The following is a 24,107-nucleotide window of genomic DNA, read 5'->3' as shown; positions in this document are numbered from 1 at the left end:
ACAGAAAAAACTCTGTGTCCCTCTACATGTATCTTTATGGATTCTGTGTTACAGTTTTGTACAATTCGAATGTTGTATGGAGCCATAATACAGTCGTGTACATGAATATATAACCAAAAACAAGAAATGCAACAACAATTTCTAAGTATCAAAAGTATGACAAATCCTTATTAATGGATAACATGTAATTTACAAATGATTAAAAAGATATACAGACACGCTAAAAACGAGGACCGCCTAGCCTTATACTCTGGTATTGTTATATAGTAGACAGTGTAGTCAGGTTAACTGGATATCAATCAACTAGAACTGCCACCATATGCAAATACTGAATACATAAGGTGCAAACCTGAATAGGTGATGGCAGATGCGATATAGTATATAACAAAGTGCTACACTCAGAAGATATAGTATTTAAGCATAGGTCATTTGTAGCGAGCATAACATAAAAGGACCCCCAGACAAAGGCAAATGCGTGAAACGCGTGTCGGGGTGGACTCCAGCCTGCTGCTCTCTGTCTATATATTATTATGGGTCAGTATGGTCCTTTTATGTTATCCGCACTAGAAATGATCTATGCCTAAATACTATGTCATACTTTTGATACCTAAACATTTTTGTTGCAATTCTTTTTTTCCGGTTATATGTATTTGGTCATAATGCAGACAATATACGTTACCCCTTTTGGTCACATACCAATAAACAAATTATTGATATAGTTATAACTGTTAGGTTTGTTGACCACTACTATTCTTTTTCTTTATATTATTAGTTGTGGATAATTTGTAATAGGGCGTCCTATGTAAAGGGACTGCTCACCCTATATTTTCCTGTCATGCAATTTATGCCTGCTCTTGCCGGTCCATTCATTTTTATTAAGAGATCCAATGATCCAAGTAACGTTTTGTCCTCTTCTCTTACTGTTCATATCCCTTTTCCCTTGTTACCAATAGTTTATTATTGGTGGTGTAAGCCAGGGCAGTACAAAAAGTTAAAAAAAGATCCTAAGAGAGGAAGCTTCATCCCTGTTATTATTAAGGCCCTATTACACCGGCCGAGACATCGTTGATTGGCGCTCGTTTGCTCCTGTCACAAGGAGCTATGTATGGGGACGAGCGCTCGTTACTCCGATCGCTCGTCCCCATACATTATTATCATGTCGGCAGCGCGTCTCCCTGTTTACACAGGGAGATGTCCTGCCAACAACGATATTATTTTACTTTTTTAAAATGATACGATCAGCAGATGATCGAGCGTTTGCTAGTTCATCTGCTGATCACTGCTCTATTTACACAGGGCAATTATCGGCAACGAGCGTTCTATGAACGCTCGTCTGCCCGATAATCGCCCTGTGTAAAACCCCCTTTAGTTGTGTACAGCTCTGCTCATAAAAGATGATTGTTGTGCAGTGATTCATTATCTATGATAATGCAAATCATTATTGCCTATAATACTTAGGGTCTGTTCATATCTGCCAGATCTGTCGTTCGACAGACACCAATGGCGCTCTAAAGACCCAATTGAGGGTCTTTTACACTGGGCAATTATCGGGCACACAAGCGTTCATAGAACACTCGTTGACTATAATTGCCAGTGTAAACAGGGAAGCTATCAGCAGATGAACGAGCAAATGCTCGATTATCTGCTGATCATATCGTTTTAAAAAACTGAAACATTATCGTTATCGGCAGGACATCTCCCTGTGTAAACAGGGGGACGCGCTGCCGACATGATAATAATGTATGGGGACGAGCGATCGGAGTAACGACTGCTCGTCCCCATCCACAGCTCCATGTAACAGCAGCAAACGAGTGCCGATCAACGATGTCTCGTTGATCAGCGCTCGTTTCACCGACCAAAATTGGCCGGTGTAATAGGGCCTTTAAGTTCTGTTCACATTTACGTCAGAGGATCCGTGCATGCAGCGTTATTCTTACCATCAAAATGACACACACCACGATAGAACCCAGTACGACAGGAAGAACAGCGCTGAATGCACACCAAATCTGATAGAATTTGCGATGGAGGCTCCAAACGAAGAGTTTATCTGTCTGGCGTATTGACTATATAGGGATCTGAAGCTTACATGTTGGGTACCTCTGTACTTTGCAGGCAGTGTAAGTGCCAGGTCAGATTCTCTTTTGGAACACTGTGTGCAGTATTCCTGGAGCATGAAGCCTTTAGAGACCGGAGAGAATGTTAAATAGAAACTGTCACAGAGGTGTACTTTACTTAAAGAAGACCTTTCAGCTCCCCTGACATCTCTGCTTTAGTAAATACTTGTATTCCTCATAAAATCACAATTCTGAAACATTATTTTTTCAGAACTCTGTGTCATGCCGTTCCTCTGGTATTCCTCCTAGAAATTTATAAATAAATTGACAACGGGCTGGCACTGTCAGCACTGATTGAAGAGTGTCAGACTGTGTAGGCACAAACTAACTGGTAACACCCAGTTGTTAATTTATTCATACAATTGCAGGAGGAATAACAGAGAAACGGCACAATGTAGAGTTTTAAGAAAAGACACTCCAGAATTGTTATTTTATGGGGAATACAACTATTTACTAAAATAGACATGTCAGGAAAGCTAACAGGTCGTCTTTAAAAATGAAGTCTTATGCCCCATCATTGACTTTAAAGTTGGTTAGAAGAATGTATTAAACATCCTTTGACTGGAAGCGTATGTCCTTGTTGTTTTCCTATTCTGCTTTTGGATAGCTCCCAATAATAAATGGAAAGATACTAATAATCTTAACATAATATATAAGATCATTCTTGAATAGGTTGTATAAGGTTAAAAAAAAACCTGGCTGCTTTTTTCTAGAAACAGCGCCTCTCTTGTCCATAAGTTGTATCTGGCATTGCAGCTAAGCCTCATTAGAGTTAATAGGACCGAGCTGCAATACCAGACACAACCCATGGACAAGAGCGGCGCTGTTTCTGGAAAAAAAGCAGTTATGCTTTTTCTAACCTTATACAACCCCTTTAATATACAAGGTTAGGTTCGCCAATGTTGAACCTACAATTTAAATAAGTTCTCCAGCTTTATTATTTTTGATATTTCACTTAGATATGTCATAAAATATCTATAATGTTGGTCAAAAAGCTGAGAACAAGACAGAAATACTACAGTTTACTGAATTCATCTTTCATTACATTCATTTTTAGGGGTACCAGGTAAACAGGGGCAGACTGACCATTAGGTCAGTGCTCACGGGGTCCATAACACCTGCAAAACTAACTGCAAAACAAAATTATGCAAGTAATAAATGCTCCTCAAATGAAATTTTTATCCAAAACTAAAAGTATAATTGCTATAGTGGTTAATAAGGGGCCCATAGCCTGTTACCCCACTCTCAGTCCAACCCTGCATGTAGGTAACATGAAAAAACCCAGAAACTTCTTTAAATTCCAGTTACCAGCATGACATGACACTGCTTTAAATAACTGTTAAAGGGGTTTCCTAGCCCCTAAAAACTGATGGCCTAACCTCAGGATAGGCCATCAATAGGTGATCGGTCAGGGACCAACTCCCAAGACCCCCACCGATCAACTGTTTAGTGATCAAACGAGTGCTTTTCCCCTTCGTTTCTATCTGCTCACTGTGAATCGTCGACACGGATGTTATTCGGTTGACTGGTATTGCAGCCTTCTTCTCCCATTCACTTCAATGGTAGAAGAAGACTGCACTATATGTGAATCGCTGCTATAAATGCATGTCGACGAGTCACAGTGAGTAAGTAGAAATGGGGGGGAAGCAGCGCTTGTACAAGCATTGCGGCCCCTTCAAAACAGCTGATCGGCGGGGGTCCAGGGACTCGAACCCTGACCGATTAGCTATTGAAGGCCTATCCTGAGAATAGGCCATCAATTTTTAGGGGCTGGAAAACCCCTTGAAGGAAGCGGACAGGCACGTTATAAACATGATTATTCATGATGTTTGATACAGAACAGACATGAAAATCCTACTAAAAATTTACTTTCCTCACCACACCACCAAAAACTGAAACTAAGAAGATTCATACATTTGCGTACAAGGTGAGTTACCACTTACCAGAGAAATTTCGAGTTGCCAGCATTGTGGTCAAAATAGCACCCTATATTAAAGATAAAAAAGTTATTTTCAATAGTAAAAAGCACTTGAAGACACAGCCATGGAACAATCTCGGTGCAAACCATGAGGACTCTTCATGAGTTTGCCCTGTTTATCCCCTTTTGCAAAGCCTTTGCCTGGACAACCAGGCTATGTAAACCTATGAAAATGATTTATATATATATATATATATATATATATATATATATATATATATATATATATATATATATATATATATATATATATATATATATATACAGTGAAGGAAATAAGTATTTGATCCCTTGCTGATTTTGTAAGTTTGCCCACTGTCAAAGTCATGAACAGTCTAGAATTTTTAGGCTAGGTTAATTTTACCAGTGAGAGATAGATTATATATATAAAAAAAAAAACAAAAAACAGAAAAATAACATAGTCAAAATTATATACAGTGAAGGAAATAAGTATTTGATCCCTTGCTGATTTTGTAAGTTTGCCCACTGTCAAAGTCATGAACAGTCTAGAATTTTTAGGCTAGGTTAATTTTACCAGTGAGAGATAGATTATATAAAAAAAAAACAGAAAATCACATTGTCAAAATTATATATATTTATTTGCATTGTGCACAGAGAAATAAGTATTTGATCCCTTTGGCAAACAAGACTTAATACTTGGTGGCAAAACCCTTGTTGGCAAGCACATCAGTCCGACGTTTTTTGTAGTTGATGATGAGGTTTGCACACATGTTAGATGGAATTTTGGCCCACTCCTCTTTGCAGATCATCTGTAAATCATTACGATTTCGAGGCTGTCGCTTGGCAACTCGGATCTTCAGCTCCCTCCATAAGTTTTCGATGGGATTAAGGTCTGGAGACTGGTTAGGCCACTCCATGACCTTAATGTGCTTCTTTTTGAGCCACTCCTTTGTTGCCTTGGCTGTATGTTTCGGGTCATTGTCGTGCTGGAAGACCCAGCCACGAGCCATTTTTAATGTCCTGGTGGAGGGAAGGAGGTTGTCACTCAGGATTTGACAGTACATGGCTCCATCCATTCTCCCATTGATGCGGTGAAGTAGTCCTGTGCCCTTAGCAGAGAAACACCGCCAAAACATGTTTCCACCTCCATGCTTGACGGTGGGGATGGTGTTCTTTGGGTCATAGGCAGCATTTCTCTTCCTCCAAACACGACGAGTTGAGTTAATTCCAAAGAGCTCAATTTTAGTCTCATCTGACCACAGCACCTTCTCCCAATCACGCTCAGAATCATCCAGATGTTCATTTACAAACTTCAGACGGGCCTGTACATGTGCCTTCTTGAGCAGGGGGATGTTGCCGGCACTGCAGGATTTTAATCCATTACGGCGTAATGTGTTACCAATGGTTTTCTTGGTGACTGTGGTCCCAGCTGCCTTGAGATCATTAACAAGTTCCCCCCGTGTAGTTTTCGGCTGAGCTCTCATGTTCCTCAGGATCAAGGATACCCCACGAGGTGAGATTTTGCATGGAGCCCCAGATCGATGTCGATTGACAGTCATTTTGTATGTCTTCCATTTTCTTACTATTGCACCAACAGTTGTCTCCTTCTCACCCAGCCTCTTACTTATGGTTTCGTAGCCTATTCCAGCCTTGTGCAGGTCTATGATCTTGTCCCTGACATCCTTAGAAAGCTCTTTGGTCTTGCCCATGTTGTAGAGGTTAGAGTCAGACTGATTATTTGAGTCTGTGGACAGGAGTCTTTTATACAGGTGACCATTTAAAGGAACAGTGTCACCCCAAAAACATTTTTTATATCAGTTTGATGTTAGTGTTTTATTAAAAACTTTTGTATTTATTTGTGTGTTTGTGTTTTACTTTTTTTTATTTTTTTACTTTTTCTTCCCTATGGGGGCTGCCATTTTTTTTTCCATTTCTGTATGTGTCGATTAACGATACATACAGACATGGAATACGGCAGCTACAGTCCCATAGTGAATGCGAACGGGGCCCGTTCCATCCACTATGGTGTACGCCGTCTGTGTGGGAACGGCGCATGCGCCGCTCCCACACAGTCCAAGTTGAACTGAGCGCCGTCCGGCGCCATTTTCCTGTGGACCGGAAGTCGCGGCCGGACAGTAAGATTACTACTTCCGGTCGCGGCTTCCGGACTTGTGCACTTCGAGCAGCGGCAGCAGACGGAGCGGACGGACCGGAGGGAGCGGCGGCGGCAGGAGCAGGTAAGTGATTTCTATGTATGTTCGTGTTTCAGTGTGTGTTTACTAGTGTATGTAAACCTTCTACACTGTGTGTTAGCTCAAAAAATGGCGACACACAGTGTAGGAGGTTTGACCATTCAATCCCCTCGTTTCTCCCGGCACTAGCCAGGATAAAGGAGGGGGTGATTCTGAGAGCTCACTAGAGCGAGGGATTTTTTTCCAATTTTGCAGCATAAAGCAATGTGGTTGCTTTACCACATGCAATGCTGCAATTTTGGGAATTGCTCCATCTAGTGACAAGCACTGGGAAATATTATAAATTAGAATCTAATTTATAATATTTCCTGACTCGTGAAAAAAATAAAAAAAATTAGAACAATGTTTAATCACCTATACACTAATTGTTTAACTAAAAAAAAAAATACATTTTTTGCTAGCAACACATTCCCTTTAAGACAGCTGTCTTTAATGCAGGCACCAAGTTGATTTGGAGCGTGTAATTGGTCTGGAGGATGCTGAACTTCTTAATGGTTGGTAGGGGATCAAATACTTATTTCTCTGTGCACAATGCAAATAAATATATATAATTTTGACTATGTGATTTTCTTTTTTTTTTTTTAAATTATATAATCTATCTCTCACTGGTAAAATTAACCTAGCCTAAAAATTCTAGACTGTTCATGTCTTTGACAGTGGGCAAGATTACAAAGTCAAAGGATCAAATACTTATTTCCTTCACTGTATATATATATATATATATATATATATATATATATATATATATATATATATATATATATATATATATATATATATATATGTCAGTCAGTGTGTTTGGTGCAACTTTCAATTTGGTTTTTATTAAAAATTATTGTAACTTTTCATGATACAGCTTCTTTGTTTCCTGTATACAGAGCAGCTGTAGCTTTCGCTAAAACCTGAATCCGTCAGTCCCGTGGGTCCTGAATCCGTCAATGTCAGTGGGTCCTGTGTTTCTCTGATATGCAGGATCCACCTGTAATCCATAACATCTAAGTTATGAACTTAGATGTGATGGATAACAGTGGATCCCCGCTTTCACTGAACCCGTCAGTCCCGCAGACCTGATGGGGTACAGGATTCAGCATAAGATACAGTTGCTCTGAATGCAGCTGTATCTCAAAAAGTAAAAATATATTTTTTAATAAAAACGAATTTGAAAGTTGCACCAAACACACTGATTGACTTTTTATTAAAAAAATAAACAAAATCCCATTCAAAGGTTTACATAGCCTTTAAGTTAGACATTTGCGACATTATATTAAGTGTACAAATAAATGAAGTTTAATTTTATGAAGGAATATATTACATGTGGCATGGCATATTTTATAACATTTTGCAGCTTTAATTTTGTGGTTGCAGGAAAGTTATGATGGATAAATTTTAACTAATAGAGGATGTTAAACCTTATGGCAGAGAACTTGGGAAGTGGCCAGCCTGAAGAATGTGGTAATGGTAACGTCAGCCAGGGGCGGGCATGGTGGTTAAGCACAGGAGTGAGGATCGGTGTCATTGCTGCCCTTAAAGTGTACTGGCTCTTCTAGAATGGCAAGCTAGAGTGTGCCGCCCCTTTATTGCCGTCTGGTTGGGTGCTGGCCAAAACGTTACCGGTTTTAGGCTCTGTTCACATCTGCGTTAGAGGCTTGGTTAGGGGCCTCCGTCGCAGATCCGGCGGGGATTACCGGAGACAATAGGGCAGTATGCTGCGCTATTGTGTCCGGTTAAATCACGGACACCCCGATAGAAAGCCGACGGAACCTATTAAAGTCAATGGATTCCGTCGGCAACCGACGATGTCCATTGTGCAACGGAACTGTTGGTTCCGTTAATCCCATGTTCTGCTCCTCTGATGGTGCAGAACAACGGAACTGCACAACGCAGGTGTGAACCCAGCTTTAGTCCTGTGATTTAAAAAAAGCTGAGGATATTTTGACACCCAAATTAAGTTATTTTTTATTTTGTCATGTTTACTGTTGTTTAGGCTGTTTTAGGGTATGTGCACACTATGCGGATTAGCTGCGGATTTTACGCAACGGATTTCATTGCAGAAAACCTGCAGCATTCTACAGTAGCCACAAAGTGGATAAGATTTGAACAAATTTCATCCACACGCTGCGAAAAAAATGTGCATAAATCGACCTGGGTTTTTTTGTTTTTTTTTTAATACAGAGCATGTCAATTTATGCTGCGGAATCATTGCACTTTTGTTACGGAGTTTCCCTATTGAGTACAATGGGAGGTAAAAGCCACAACAAATAGCAAATGTTGTGACTTTTACAGTGAAAAAGCTGCGATTCTGACGCAAAAATTGCAAATCTGGAAAAAAAAATACTTTTTCAAAATGAAATTTAATAAAGTCTATACTTACTGCCCCTTGCATTGTCATAGCGACAGCTCCTCTTTCTCCTGGCTGTTCTCCGTGCAACCCTGCCGCCTGGCATGATGATTGATTTCATGTGACATATGCAACCAATCACAGGCTGTAGCAGTCACATGAGCTGCAGCGTCATTACAGGATGCCGGGCTGCACGGAGAACAGACGGATGTGTTGTTAAGGCAATGCCAGTGAAAGTAGAGGCTTTTTTTTTCCTGCTCTGTTTTTTCTGCATTGGCCATTCCAGTCAAAAATCTGCAACATGATTTGGTGCGTTTTTTCGCCAGAATTTCCGGGTTTAGGTTGGATACGCTGTGTACCTTTACGCAGCATATCCAACCTGTGTGAACATAGCTTTAAAGAGGCTCTGTCACCACATTATAAGTGCCCTATCTCCTACATAATCTGATCGGCGCTGTAATGTAGATAACAGCAGTGGTTTTTATTTTGAAAAACAATCAATTTTGAGTTCGTTAGGCACAATTTTAGATTTATGCTAACTAGTTTCTTAATGACTAACTCGGCGTGTTTTTACTTTTTTACCAACTGGGCGTTGTAAAAAGAAGTGTATGACGCTGACCAATCAGCGTCATACACTTCTCTCCATTAATTTTTAGCAGTACTCGGAACACAGCGTGATCACGCGAGATACTCCCACATTAACTTTACCGAAGTGTCTTGGGAGTGAATAGACATCGCTTTCAGAGAGGATAAGATGCATATTCACACTCCCGACACTTCGGTAAAGTTTCTTGGGGATTTACTCACACAGCACAGCGTGATCTCGCGAGATCACATGTGCTGTCTTTCACAGAAACTTTACCAAAGTGTCGGGAGTGAGAATAGACATCGCATCCTGGCTGGAGACAATGTCTATTCACTTCCATGACACTTCGGTAAAGTTAATTTGGGAGTATGTGACTGCACAGCGTGATCTCGTGAGATCACGCTGTGTTGCGAGTACTGCTAAATATGAATGGAGAGAAGTTTATGATGCTGATTGGTCAGCTTATTGGTCAGCGGCATACACTTCTCTTTACAATGCCCAGTTGGTAAAAAAGTAAAAACACGCCCAGTTGTCTATTAAGAAACAAATTAGCATAAATCTAAAATTGTGCATTACTTGCTCAAAATTGATAGTTTTTCAAAATAAAAACCACTGTTGATATCTACATTACAGCGCCGATCACATTATATAGGAGATAGGGAACTTATAATCTGGTGACAAGGCCTCTTTAAGGTGGAGTGAGGGTCCATCGCATATCCAAAAGTCCTAACTAAAAAAGCTTAATTTATTAAAAAGAGGAAAAAAAATCACTTTACGTTTTCTGACAACCAATATCTGGCAGGCGTCCTACAATGCCTGAAACGGTTGTACTGAGTAAGATTAGTTTAATTAAGCTTTGCAATTTGTGCACTTTTTAATTATGTACTGGCAAAATGAGATGGTGGGCAGACAGCAGGTTGCAGCGAGTAATTAAATACAAATTTAAAAGGAAAACATAATTAAATGTATAATAGAATTTTGTTTTTGTGCTCTAAAATCTTACAAAGACGATAATAACAGGCGCATGTCCCTTCTGTGACTGCTTTGAAGGTCCATCCGCATTAGAGTGTGTTCTAGAAAAAAAGTGACAATACGGGGGGGGGGGGGGGGGGAGGAGATACCTACAAACTGGACAAACCTCCTTACATTCTGTCAGTGTAGCATAAGGGTATGTTCACACATGGTGGATACGCTGCGTAAAGGCACGTAGCATATACACCCTGTGCGTGGCAGGGAATTACAGCCGAATAACTGCATCACATGTTGCCGTTTTTCATTCCGCTAAGTCTGCTACGCAAAACTGCACACACGAAATAAAAAGTTTCATAGTTACGTAGCCATGGCGACCCATCACTCAGCCGTCCTGCAGCCCGGCCTCCTGGGATGACGTTTCATAACATGTGACTGCTGTAGTCTGTGATTCGCTGCAGCAATTACATTGGAGGAAACATCATCCCAGGAGGTCGGCCTGGTTGAGAATAAGATTGTGCAAAAAACACATCTGCTATTTCTTACGGGTTTTACCTCCCTATTGAATTCAATGGTGAAAACATGCAATAAATAAGCAGAGTGTACGCAAATAGAAATGACGTGCTGCGGATTAAAAAAAAGGCACCGCTGGTCGATTTCTGAGCATTTTTTTGCTCAGCATTTACGCAGCGTGTTGTTGAGATTAGTTCAAATCTCATCCACTTTGCTGTTACTGTATTATGCTGCGGATTTTCCGCAACGAATTCCATTGCTGAACATCCGCAGTATTTACGCTATGTGAGAGCTTACTCTAATAGTTTACGGGCTCATAGAATTTTTTGGCCTGATACTTGACATTGTTGGTGTTGCTCCAGTGTAAATACAAGTCAGGCACAATAGTCTTTATTGCTCTGCCAAATCTACCGATGTGCAATGCTGGGATTCAGTGGTCACTGTTTCTTATTTAGAACATACCATATAAAGAAGAGATCAAGGAGAATAGATGTCCGGGATTAGTGTAAATGTCACGGTGGATCTTTAGCAGGATGTAGAACATTGTTATTGTCTTTTTACTTGTATGGTTAGATAGAGGTTGAACACAAGGTACATGAACCAATGGCAAAAGGAATCATGACGTTCAACTTGAAGACCACATTGGAAGTTGCATTACAACTCCATAACTTGGAATCTTCAACGCATTGTTACTTCTCAAATATTATTGAAATGCAAGGATCTTCTGGTCAAGCAGTGGTTTGAGATCCCAAGTTCTCTGACTCTTCAAACGATTTAAAGGACTACCTGTTTAATTTTGTTCATTGGTGGGGGAACACCACCCGCATGTTATCATCTGGCGATGAGAGGCATTTACGTGTGAAAAGACAGACTGTTTACAGCTGCCTCGTTTCACACGTAAATGCTCCTCCTCGTAATTTATGAGGCGTCTGAGACGCTCTGAGACGCTCGTAAATCTTGAGCTGTGCTTCATTGAGTTCAATGAAGAACAGCTCAAATTACGTGGCAAAGAAGTGCCCTGCACTTCTTTGCCGAGCCAGTCATTTTACGCGTCGTCGTTTGACAGCTGTCAAACGACGACGCGTAAATTACAGGTTGTCTGCACAGTACGTCGGCAAACCCATTCAAATGAATGGGCAGATGTTTGCCGACGTATTGCAGCCCTATTTTCAGACGTAAAACGAGGCATAATACGCCTCGTTTACGTCTGAGAATAGGTCGTGTGAACCCAGCCTAAATGGGGAATTAACTTTTGGTTATCATCTGGCATGTCATTGTGAAGAAAAAATAGAATATCAGTTGGGGTCCATGAGCTGGGACTCCCACCAATAGCATAAGGGACTGTAGTGCTTAGTAATATTTTTTAACTCTTTTGCAACAGGTGGGAGAATCTTCTTTTGAAGTGACACTAATTTTAATGTGACATATTAGACCCAGTGCCAGATCTTTGGTGCTTCAGAAGATGAGGATTGTTGGAGATTCCGAATTGCAGAAATCTCTCATAAGGACAAAAGTGGTTGGGTGCAAAACCATTGCCACGGCTCTTCATTTTTAGGAACTGGTGTGCAATCCAGCTCATTTACCACCATTGATGTAATATTTTTACCTATCATTAACCTTTATCTGTACCTTACATAAATCTTTGTGTAGTAGGTCAAGAATACACTAAAAAAATAAATTTCATCATATGCCATGACAGCTTTGTTTGAAAATACAGGGTTAAAGGGATTGTCCAGGATTAGAAAAACATGGCTGTTTTCTTAAAAAAACAGTGTCCACAGGTTGTGTGTGTTATTGAAGCCCATTCCCATACACTTCAATGGGGATGAGCTGCAATACCAAAAACAACCTGTGGACAGGTGTGGTGATGTTTCTGGCAATAAGCAGCCATGTTATTTTAACTCTGGACAACCTCTTGACATTATTTCCTACTTGGTGACTAGTGATAACATAGATTTTTAGACAGATTTTAAATTGTACTAAGATTTCCTTGGTGTGTCTACACATTCACAGTAGAAGAATTTCTTCAGCCATTCACTAGATAACTATGCGTATGATTTAATTACCTTGACATAAGGACTTCAAGGACTTTACATAAAAGGACACTTTGGCTTTTTATCCACTTTACAAAAGAGGACAACTTCAAGAGTCCTTACATGATCTCAGTTTGGCACCTACCTTTAGCTTCCTCCTGGCATTGAACTTCTTCAGGCAGTCCACCGTCTCTTGTCTGTGCATACAGGAAGCCACTGTAGAGCGGTGCTAAAAACAGTAATGGATAAAGTCAGTTTTTGCTTACTAAAGGAAAAACTAAGGGCATTAAGGAAGGTCATAAAGACACTTACTGATATCCATGGGTGTTTGAGAGCCTCAGCAGCAGTGATCCTTTTAGAAGGGTTTATAGTCAACATCTTATTAATGAGATCTTTAGCTTCTGGAGTTACAGTGTCCCACTCAGGGGAAGGGAACTAGCAAATGGGGAGGAAAAGGGCAACATTTAAACACCACAGAAAGCAGAACATTTCAAAGCGTACATAAGCCTTTCAGGGATCTTTCACAATAAGCTGTCATATGTGTGTACATGCACTATATCTGGTTATTATTTGATTTGTATCCTGCATTTGTCACCAGTTTTTGCCCTCCGCAGGCTCTATTTCTCATTGTCAGTTTCCCCAAAAATTTTCTATCTGGATTGCAGGAGTCAAAACAAGAAACTTCTGTGTCCCATGCAGCAGCTCTTCTCATTGAGCTAATGGTGCTGCTAGACAGTTCCACTGCTACATTTATTGTCTGGTACTCTTGATTTTTGCCTCTTGAGATTCCTTCCTTGATTACCTGATTAGTTACACCCTTTCGCCTCTTAAAAATAAGCCTTGCCCTTGCACTGCCTACTTGCCAGACTATTGAGCTTCCAGACGGTAGTCTAGTTCATGGTTGCAACTCTGCAAACTGTTGCTACTTTTTTGTGTACCGAAATTTGTATTGTTTCTTGACCATGTCTCTGCCTTATGCTACAAACTGTTGCCGCCTATCTGTGTACCGATCTTGGCACTGGACCTCTGTGAGTGTGACATGGGGTGTTTGATATTTGGGTTTACTCAGGGGAAAAATAAGTAACCATGTGGTCTGGCAGCAGAACCTGGAATGAGCCTTCCACCATCAGGATCAAGAAAGATCAGAACATGAGATACAGAACATGTAAATATTTTGGTCTGCAGTGATCTGTATTCAATATTTCACTCTCCCCTTCTATTACTCTCAGTGATCACTAACTGTTCCTCATCTCTAAGTGGAAGTGTGGCCCCTTACTTGCTCAGCCCCATTGTAGCTGCTACCTTGGTACTTACACACATTGGCTTACTCCAAACTTGTTGTGATTATGATTGAGCTATAGGGGGTGTCCGGGCTTTATAGAAATTAAAAAAAATGTCCTTTAAATGGCATAATTTACTGAAATATAACTAATCTTTACTTTCTAATCCCCTTCTGTGCCAGCTCTTAAATTAACTAGAGTAATCCAAGCATTAATATCATGTACATGACCCGCTCTAGCGCCACAAGTCCACAGTACCTCGCCGGTCTCTGTTTATTTTGGTTGGTGCTGTGAAATTTTGTATCACCCTGTTACCTCTCTAGCCAATCACTCACCGCAGCTGTGACCTTAGTGAGTACAACACATGACCAATGGGGCCAGTGATTGGCTGGAGCGGTCACGTGTCAGTATGGAACATAACAGCTCTAATTAATGTAAACATGGACCGGCGGGTGAATGTGGACCAGCGGTACTAAAGCGGGTCATGTATATTAACACTGAATATAGTTAACTTAAGGCAGTGGAGACATCTGCAATTTGGAAATAAGGAGCTTGTTTATTGATTTTTGGGGAATTAAGCCCCATGCAGGCAAACATTTTACCATGCATAATGTCCATGTCCATTTTGTACGATGTTCCTTTGTATAGACCTATTGATTGCTATATTTTTCTTCATGTTTTTCAATTACAGTTTGCTTTTTTGTATTAAACAAGAAATATTGCAGCCTTCTCTGCTATCGGAATGTAATGGTCCATGATTGTCTACTTCTCTCCCATCCCTATAATAAATATGGTGGCATCAACCAATACTGGAATGGGGGGGACATTTTTGTTTTTGCCCTTGGATCGTCTTTCTTCGAAGTACCCCCTGCTATAGACCTTTAAGAACTTCACATACTGTACTTGCAAACTGTTATAACTTTAAATTGCTGCTCTCATTATTTGTAGACAGCTGAAATGAATATTACGAGGTCATAGCAAATCTAGTAATTTGTAAACACTTTCTACCAAAAACTCTGGTCTTAACAAACATGTTGTTAATGAGGTGCCAGAAATGCAAAGCTGAATACATCAACACAAGACACTGCTAATGATGTAACAGATTTACACCCGGTTCTATTTTTTGGTTTGGATCTGATAGACTACACTTGATGCTTATAAAGAAGTGATGTTTATCAGAATAATTCATTATTAAAGGGCCCTCTTATTATTTGGACATTTAAAGATATTGGCCTCATTGAGTGACTGTGTAAAACATGGTTACACTGAGTCTGCCAGATAGGGAGTAGTTCTTTACTATTTCTCTCAACAGTGGCTCAAAGAAAGGATCCCATGTGGGGACACCCATCATGTCCATATTCCCTAATAGGAGAGATGGATAGGAGTCGTCCAGATGGTACAGCTACTTTAAGAAAAATAAAACAGAAATTTGCAAAAAGTTCTTCCCTATGAATGCTTTAAACCTGCATGAGGTCAACCCGATAGCAAAGGAGGGGGGAAACAGCCTTAGGGTCTTAGGGTTACGCCAACTTTTGTTACCAATATTGAATTGGATGTCTGGAGAGGGCAGCATGCCTCATGTCCTACTCTAAGGATTTGAAGTCTGGTGGTGTTTGCTGGAACCAGCAAATAAGGTAAGGGTTATTTATTTTTTGGGGACCTACTCTTTCTATGAATGCTCATTTTGTGAAATGCGTGAAGATGGTGTTCCTAAGTTAGATATGTTTGCAAAAAGGTACCCAAACGGTCTACTTTGACCTTCTTTTGAACAATTCCTTGGTCTGTAGGTTTACTTACATCGTAAGCACCAGCTTTGATTTGCTGGTACAGTCTGTGTTGGTCTTCATCCCAGAATGGTGGGTAACCAACAAGCAAGATATAAAGAATAACTCCTGTTGGGGACAAAAAAAATACAATTATCAGTATGTAGAAGCTGGTGCCAATAACCATAGCTGAACAGCCATACATGGCAAGTGGCAATGTGTGAAAAGACAAGGAAAGTATGACTGACATTTTTGAATGTGAAGAAATGTTACTTTATACTGTAGACAGATATTATAGATCAGAGGTGGCAAACTACAATGTAAAGAACAAGGTCCAGCTTGAATTTTGCAGGACATGGTGGAATTTCTCATCAGAGAATCTGTCAATACTGTTGAATACGGGTGAGTGAGAAATGGAGAGAGATCATTTATTAGAAGGTAGGTCCTCAATCAAATAGATGTAGACTTTCCCAGAGGCCTTTATAAGCAATGAAGTGTATGCATTACCACAAGCCCATAGATCTACAGCCTTTCCATAAGGATCTTTTCTTAACACTTCTGGGGAGAGGTAGCCTGGTGTTCCAGCAAATCCTAAGATAGAAAGAGGCAGAAGTAATTAAATATCTTTAGTATACGGCTGCAGCCTGGATGGTGAGGGTAATGCAAACACCTAGTCTGGCCTAGCCTTGCATCCCCATATGTATTATCCATAATTAACATCAATGAAAATGCATCGTATTGATCACAGTGATAGCCTAAATTATGATGAGAGATGTCTAGTATATGCTGTATCCATTGTACACTCCACAGAGACTGCCCTTACTAAAGTCTCAAATGATCTCTTGGCAGCTAAATCGGACGGTAAATACTCTCTCCTGATTCTTCTGGATCTCTCTGCAGCCTTTGACACCGTAGACCACAAACTCCCACTTAACATGCTCCACTCTATTGGCCTTAAAGACACAACTCTCTCTTGGTTTTCCTCATATCTCTATGACCGCTCGTTCAGTGTGTCATTTGCTGGTTCCACTTCTTCTCCTCTTCCCCTTGCTGTCGGGGTTCCTCAGGGATCAGTCCTAGGTCCGCTCCTATTTTCTCTCTACACAGCTCCTACTGGACAAACTATCAGCAGATTTGGCTTCCAGTACCATCTCTATGCTGATGACACCCAATTATATGCCACTTCCCATCACCTCTGCTCTAATACAAAACACCAGTGATTGTCTGTCCGCTGTCTCTAACATCATGTCCTCTCTCTATCTGAAACTGAATCTTTCTAAAACTGAGCTCCTTGTGTTCCCACTGTCTACTAACCTCCGTAAACCTGATGTCTCCATCTCTGTGTGTGGCACTACTGTAACTCCTAAGCAGCACGCCCGCTGTCTCGGGGTTATTTTTGACTCAGATCTTTCCTTTACTCCTCACATACAATCACTTTCACGCTCCTGTCATTTTCACCTCAAAAACATCTCCAGAATCCACCCTTTTCTTACTGAGGAAACCGCCAAAACTCTCATTGTTGCTCTGATTCACTCTCGTCTTGACTACTGTAACTCATTACCAGTCAGTCTTCCCCTCACTAAACTCTCCCCTCTCCAATCTATCCTCAATGCAGCAGCCAGACTCATCTTTCTGACCAACCGCTACACTAACACCTCTAATCTGTGCCAGTCACTGCACTGGTTGCCCATCCCCTTCAGAATAAAATTCAAACTTATTACTCTCACCCACAAAGCTCTCCACAGTGCTGCACCTCCTTACATCTCCCCCCTCATCTCTGTCCACCACCCTACTCGGGCTCTACGTTTTGCCAACGACCTTAGATTAAAATCCTCCATAATCCGAACATCCCACTCACGTCTCCAAGATTTTTCTCGTGCTGCACCAGTCCTCTGGAATGCGCTACCCCAGACAATCAGATTAATTCCCAATATCCACAGTTTTAAACGTGCCCTGAAAACACATCTATTTAGACAGGCCTATAACATCCCCTAATCAGACTGCTTCTCGTGGCCCCATTAGTCATTAGAATAAGATTCCCTCACACTCCTTGCACCGTACTGCATTTCATGTCCGTCATACACAGATACTGGCTGGTGACCGGCTCATGCAGCTTTATGTCACCACCGCATGTGTATAAAAATGGCCGGACCATTGTACAGAACAAACACTATTACACTTTGTGTCTCCCTTATTTCCTCATAGATTGTAAGCTCTTGCGAGCAGGGTCCTCAATCCTCCTGTCTGAATTGTAAAATAACTTTGTCAATATGTAATGTCTGATATTGTCTGTTTATTTTCCCTCTAAATTGTTAAGTGCTGCGTAATATGTTGGCGCTATATAAATAAAGATTATTATTATTACACTATAATCTCTCAAATGATTTAATGTAATATCGTATAATAATTAATAATAGTCAATAATTTATAATTGTGCCATTTGGCTACTAAAGTAGGCCCTCAAGATGTCAGGATTAGGCCGGTCTGTTTCTGTGGTCTAAGATGTAAACACATGCCAATAGGAGATGCCAGCAATCAAACTAAATTTTCCATCATGTTCAAAGTAATCATTTTCCACTTTTGTCAGATGATTACTTGGAAAAGTAGCGAAATGTACATCTGGTGTGAGCTCTAGGCTTCATTCAAGTTAAAATATAAAGACGAAATACCGGTTACCATGATATTCTCCTCTTCCAAAACACTATTCTGAATCGATCTACTGTACAATCCAAAATGTAATAACAAAAATCTTTCTTCATTCTTCTCTTTTTTTTTCTGGAGGCATCTATTTTATCTCCCATTTCTTAGCTCCATCTCCAATGTGAACAATGGGTTAGGGAACAGGGGGGGGGGGGGTGGCTTAGGACTTTTTGTCTCAGGCTCGGCGGTAGTAGAAACCTTCTCTGCACCGCCCTGACTGCAGCTGAGATCATCCAAAACAAACCCCCCCTCCTGCACCATGTGTCCTATGATCCCATGTCCTATTTGTATATGGCGCATGTGCGGCATTTATCGTGGTTATCGGCACACATGTGGCATGGGTCCAGACTGGGTGACGCGTGTTTTCAGAGTGTGAGTGGCGTGTGTGAAGCGCATGAGTAGTACATTTGCATAATTGCTACAGCTTGTCAGTGTTAGGGTGGGGGGCAGCGTATGGGTGGCATGTGTGCTTCATGTGTACAGTGTTGTGAATGACACGTGTGCATTATATTTTTAATGATTTTATATATATATATATATATATAAAACATTCCTTTTTTGCGGCTTGGTTGGCATTGAAGGGAGGGGACCCATACACACTTCTTGCACAGTGGCCCTGCAGTTAGGCGAGCATCATCTTGGTGACAGGTTCCCTTTAAACTTACGCCTCTGTGTGGCACCCATATGTTGGGGAGAAACAGAAGCAGCTGGAGACACATACTGTCAATGGTATAAAACATGCAAAATGCATCTGTCAGTTTGAATTATTTTGCCCAATTCAGTATGAAAACTACAGTTATTAATAAAGATATAGTAAAGATAAAATGTTAAAATTTGTAATTATATTTCTCATTTTTAATTTTCTCTTGTTTCCTTGCTAGCATTTTCTCTGATGTCTTTCAGCTATAATTCCAAACCTGGCTATGGTCTTATCATTTTTATTTAAATAATCTTTTCAATTTGTCCCATAAATGAGACAACTAATTGTAATGATGAAAATGATTTCTCCATTGATTACTGAAAATCCATGACCAGTATGTTCAGTGTGCCTCCGTAAATTGTTTTTCACGACCTGTCAGATTGCCAAATTTAATACATGTCAAAAGGATAACTGTTCAACAGAAATGTCAAAACTTCATAAAAAAATTTCCCAACAATTCCAAGGGATTTAAATAGATTGTATTAAATAATTTTAGTACCATCAACACAACAATTATCTTTAAAAATACATTATTATATTTTGGTCCCATTTAACTTAAAGGCTTATTCCCATCTCAGACATTGATGGCATTTCCACACGAGACATAGATGGGATTGGGGTCCCAGAGATAGGTGGGGTCTCAGAGCTGGGACTCGCATCTATCAGACATTAATGACATGATGTCTGAGATTGGAATACCCATTTAAAGAGGCCCTGTCACCTTCCCTGACATGTCTGTTTTCGTAAAACCTTGGAGTTAGAATCTGGAGCAGCTTTACTTAGAATTTTGAACTTTGCCATTCCTACGCTATTCCTCCTGGAAATTTATGACCAAATTGACAACTGGGTGTTACCATTCCCCTTGTAAAAAGGGTGTGTCTTTACATAGTCGGATGTTGTCAGCACTGATTGGACAGCGTCAGAATGTGTATTCCCTGCATAGACATAGAGCTAATCCCTTAAATGGATACTCTGTGCTAATCTAATAGTATACCTGATATCGATCAACTTTATAATTTACTTACTGTTAATATCCATGCAAATTCTGTGTGCAACTAGTTGTCTTCCTTCCTGTAATCTGCTGTCCATCCCTGTTGTCATGCAAAATCCATGCCTAGTTACAGAGCAAAGGAGGCAGACTGCAGGAAGTAGAAGTATGTCCTGTCACACCCTGCCCATAGAAGTCTATGGAGGGGGAAGGTAGCAGCAGGAGAAGGGAGCAGCAGGAGGGGGGAGCAGTAGCTGAGAGAGAGACACATACGGTGCTGCCCATAGAAGTCTATAGAGAGAGGAGGGGGCACAGGAGCAGAGAGGAGATACAGGCTGCTAGTAAGATTTATATTTCACCCCAGTGCTGGATTCACAGCTACACTTCTCATTACTGCTGTATAACGCCTTGACGCACCAGGACTTGCGGATACGTCCTGGTGCGGAGTGGGGGGAGATGTATGGAGCGGGCTCACACGCTGAGCCCTCTCCATATGATGGGGGTGTTAGCTGCGTATTACAGCTGACACCCTGCACTAACGACCAGGAACAGCGATCGAGTTGTTCCTGGCCGTTTAACCACTTAGATGCTGCAGTCAATTGCAACCGTGCCATCTAAGACGTTAGAAAGAGGAGGGCGGCCTCCTCTGACAGTCCATTGGCCTCCGCGCAACACAATATCTGGATGCCGATGGTTATCATGGCAGCCCGGGGGCAAAATTCAGTCTGTAAAAATTAGGATCGCTGGTTCAAATCCCCTAAGGGAAAAATGTACAAAAAGAATTAAATAAAGTTTACAGCAGTGTACCAAAAAAAATAAATAAAAAAATAAATAAATAAATAAATATATATATATATATATATATATATATATATATATATATATATATATATATATATATTATCAATTCAAATAATCCCATTTTCTCCCTAAACAAATGTTTTAAAAAATAAAAGTCTGTACAAGTCCAAACTATTACAATATAATATTATTTAACCTTCTCGGCAAACGCCGTGAAAAAACAACGGCCAAGTTCCTGTTTTTTTTTATCACCTAAGCTCCCCAAGTGGACTAAAAACTGATCTAAAAGTCGCATGTACCCCAAAATGGTACCAATAAAAACTACAGCTCGTCTCGCAGAAAATAAGCCCTCACACCGCTTAACCGACGGAAAAATAAAAAGGTTATGGCTCCCAGAATGCGGGGACAAAAAATAATAATTTTTTAACAAATAGTTTTCTATTTATAAAAGTGGTAAAACATAAAAAATATATAAATTTGGTATCGCCGTAATCATATCAACCTATAGAATAAAGGGAACATGTAGCTTTTACTGCACAATGAATGCCGTAAAAACGAAACCCCCCAAAAATAGCGCATTCGCTCATTTCACACCACAAATTATTATTATTTTTTTCAGTTTCCCAGTACATTAAATGGCGCTATGAAAAACTACAACTTGTCCCGCAAAAAAACAAGCCTCATGCGGCTATGTCAACAAAAATATAAAATAGTTATGGTTGGCGGGGAGGAAAAAAAATTAATTTGTCTGTGTCATTAAGGGAATAATCTGATCCACGCTGCTGCAACTTCTATGTATGTGATAGATAGAGAAAGGAGAGCAGGATTCTTCTCTGTGCTGTGTACAGAAGACATGATAGCTGTTAGGCTCCGCCCACTAACTCTGAGAAAACGGAGAATTACAGATACAGCCTGCAGAGGGGAAAACTGCTAAATAATGCCACATACAAGTCATATAATGGCCAGAAATAGTGTTATTTCTCATACACACCCATATGACAGCTTATTCTGAGAACATAGGTACGCTATTTCTTTTTCATTTTTTCATCACTCTGTTGAGAGCTATAACATTTAAATTTTTCATCGACATAGCCATATGAGGGCTTGTTTTTTGCAGGATGTTTTTTTAATGGCACAATTTTCAGATACATATAACATATTGCAATATCAAATTTATATAATTTTTGGGTTTTATTTTTTGGGCACACTAAAAACACTTTTTTTTAAATCACAAAACTACTTTTTTCACAAATAATATTTTGTTTTTATTTTGCCACATTTTGAGAGCCATAACTGTTTTATTTTTCCATCGATGGGGACTTTTTTTGTGCTGGACCAAATGTCGTTTTGATTGGTACCATTTTTAGAGTACATAGGCATTATTTAAAACTTATTTCAACTTATAATAAAAAAAAAACGCTATTCCGATATTTATTTTTTATTGCATTCTCCATGCTAAATAAATAACACATTAGTTTTGGAATACAGGTTGCTACGGTGCGGCGATAACAATTCTGAGTTGTTATTTACTATTTTTTTTTTTATTGACTATGTCAATAACATACTGCAACGATACACTGCAATACTTCTGTATTGCCGTGTATTATGCCTGTCAGTGTAAAACTGACAGGCATCCTATTAGGCCCTGTCTAATATTAATACACAGATGGAATACATACGTCATGATTTAGGCTCTAAGCTGCCACGGAAACCCATCGTCCCTCTATTATCATGTTGCAGAGTTGGCAATGCGGTGACAGGGAGCCCCCTCCTTCCATCTATCAGCTTAGATGCCGTGGTCACTATTGATCGTGGCATCTGAGGGGTTAAACGGCTGGGATCTGATCAATCTTTAATCCCGGGCCGTTGCAGCAGAGTGTCAGTGTAATATACAGGCTCACACTATTTCTACACAATACATTTATGATGCTTGGCGCTACATACATTGTGCCTGCAGCCACCACTAGAGGGAGTATAGGAGCTTACAGCATACTGTTTTTATATTCAATTCCATAATAAAGCAGTATGCAGTAAGATCATAAGCTCCCCCTAGTGGTGGCTGCAGGCAGACATAATTTTATCTTTTAACTCTGTCTATGCAGTGGATTTGAAGCTCTATATAAAACAAACAGAACTCTGACATCTAAAAAAGATATATTTAAGAAATTAATCAGTGCAGGAAGTTGTACTTGAAAATGATATGATGCTAAAATATAGAGATTTCATTTACGTTTCTAGTTGACAGTTCCATGGATGTAAAAGGCAGATTTTACAACTTAACACTTTAAAGAAAATCTATAAAGTGGACCAAAAAAATTGTCTCTATGCCAATAGACACCATGTATCTCCCAGAAACAAATATCTATCATTCTTTCCATGTACTTACCAAACCATGCCTGCTGTTCACCTTCCACCTCAATAGCAAGCCCAAAATCTGCCAATTTCACAGCTGCACCTTTTAGCTTAGATGCCAGTAACAAGTTTTCTGGCTATGGAAATGAAAAGAGAAAGTGAGAGATGTACTTGATGGTCCATAACGTATAAAACAACACCTGGACTAGGATAGGTCAGTATCAGGTCAGTGGGTGTGTGACTCCCGGCATCCCAACCGATCAGCTGATTGAAGGGGCCAGGTCGAGGCCTCTTTCTGGTTAACAGGGATAGCGCTCTTCCTTTGGTAGTGACTGTGCCTGGTGATGCAGCTCAGTCCCATTCATTTGAATGGGACAGAGTTGCAACACCAGGCACAGTCACTACAAAATGTATAGAGTTCTGCCTGGTAAACAATTAGAGGAGTGTGACACTCGCTGGATAGCTGTGGCCCCTTCAATCAGCTCATCAGTGGGGGTGACGGGCGTTGGAACTCCACCGATCTGATATTGATTGATATTGATGACTTATTGTAAGGACAGATAATCAATATTAGAAATCCCGGAAAACCCCTTTAACAATTATGTACATCTTTTGCCACTTATTTATATATTGATTCTTCTATTCAGACAAATGGTAAAAGGTCTCCAAGATTTCTAAATAAGTCAAGTTAATTTAGTCTATCTATCTATCTATCTATCTATCTATCTATCTATCTATCTATCTATCTATCTATCTATCTATCTATCTATCTATCTATC

The 24,107-nt window shown here is 40.1% G+C and overlaps 1 protein-coding gene across 2 annotated transcripts in view; it reads right to left on the bottom strand.

Moving 5' to 3' along the window:
- Positions 1-24,107, bottom strand: part of CAMK2A (calcium/calmodulin dependent protein kinase II alpha) — a 164,849-nt gene that overhangs the window by 32,957 nt on the left and 107,785 nt on the right. For both annotated transcript variants that reach the window (XM_075856171.1, XM_075856172.1), the window contains exons 7-12: positions 23,363-23,465; positions 16,295-16,378; positions 15,822-15,916; positions 13,057-13,179; positions 12,890-12,973; positions 4,058-4,100 (exon numbers count right to left, since the gene is read on the bottom strand). In XM_075856171.1, the coding sequence (XP_075712286.1) occupies positions 4,058-4,100; positions 12,890-12,973; positions 13,057-13,179; positions 15,822-15,916; positions 16,295-16,378; positions 23,363-23,465 (532 nt within the window). The remainder of the gene's footprint in view (positions 1-4,057; positions 4,101-12,889; positions 12,974-13,056; positions 13,180-15,821; positions 15,917-16,294; positions 16,379-23,362; positions 23,466-24,107) is intronic.

The sequence above is a fragment of the Rhinoderma darwinii genome, chromosome 3 (assembly GCF_050947455.1).
Source record: "Rhinoderma darwinii isolate aRhiDar2 chromosome 3, aRhiDar2.hap1, whole genome shotgun sequence".
Lineage (NCBI taxonomy): Eukaryota > Metazoa > Chordata > Amphibia > Anura > Rhinodermatidae > Rhinoderma > Rhinoderma darwinii.
Note: the sequence above shows the minus strand (reverse complement) of the source record. Positions and strands in the feature narration are given on the sequence as shown.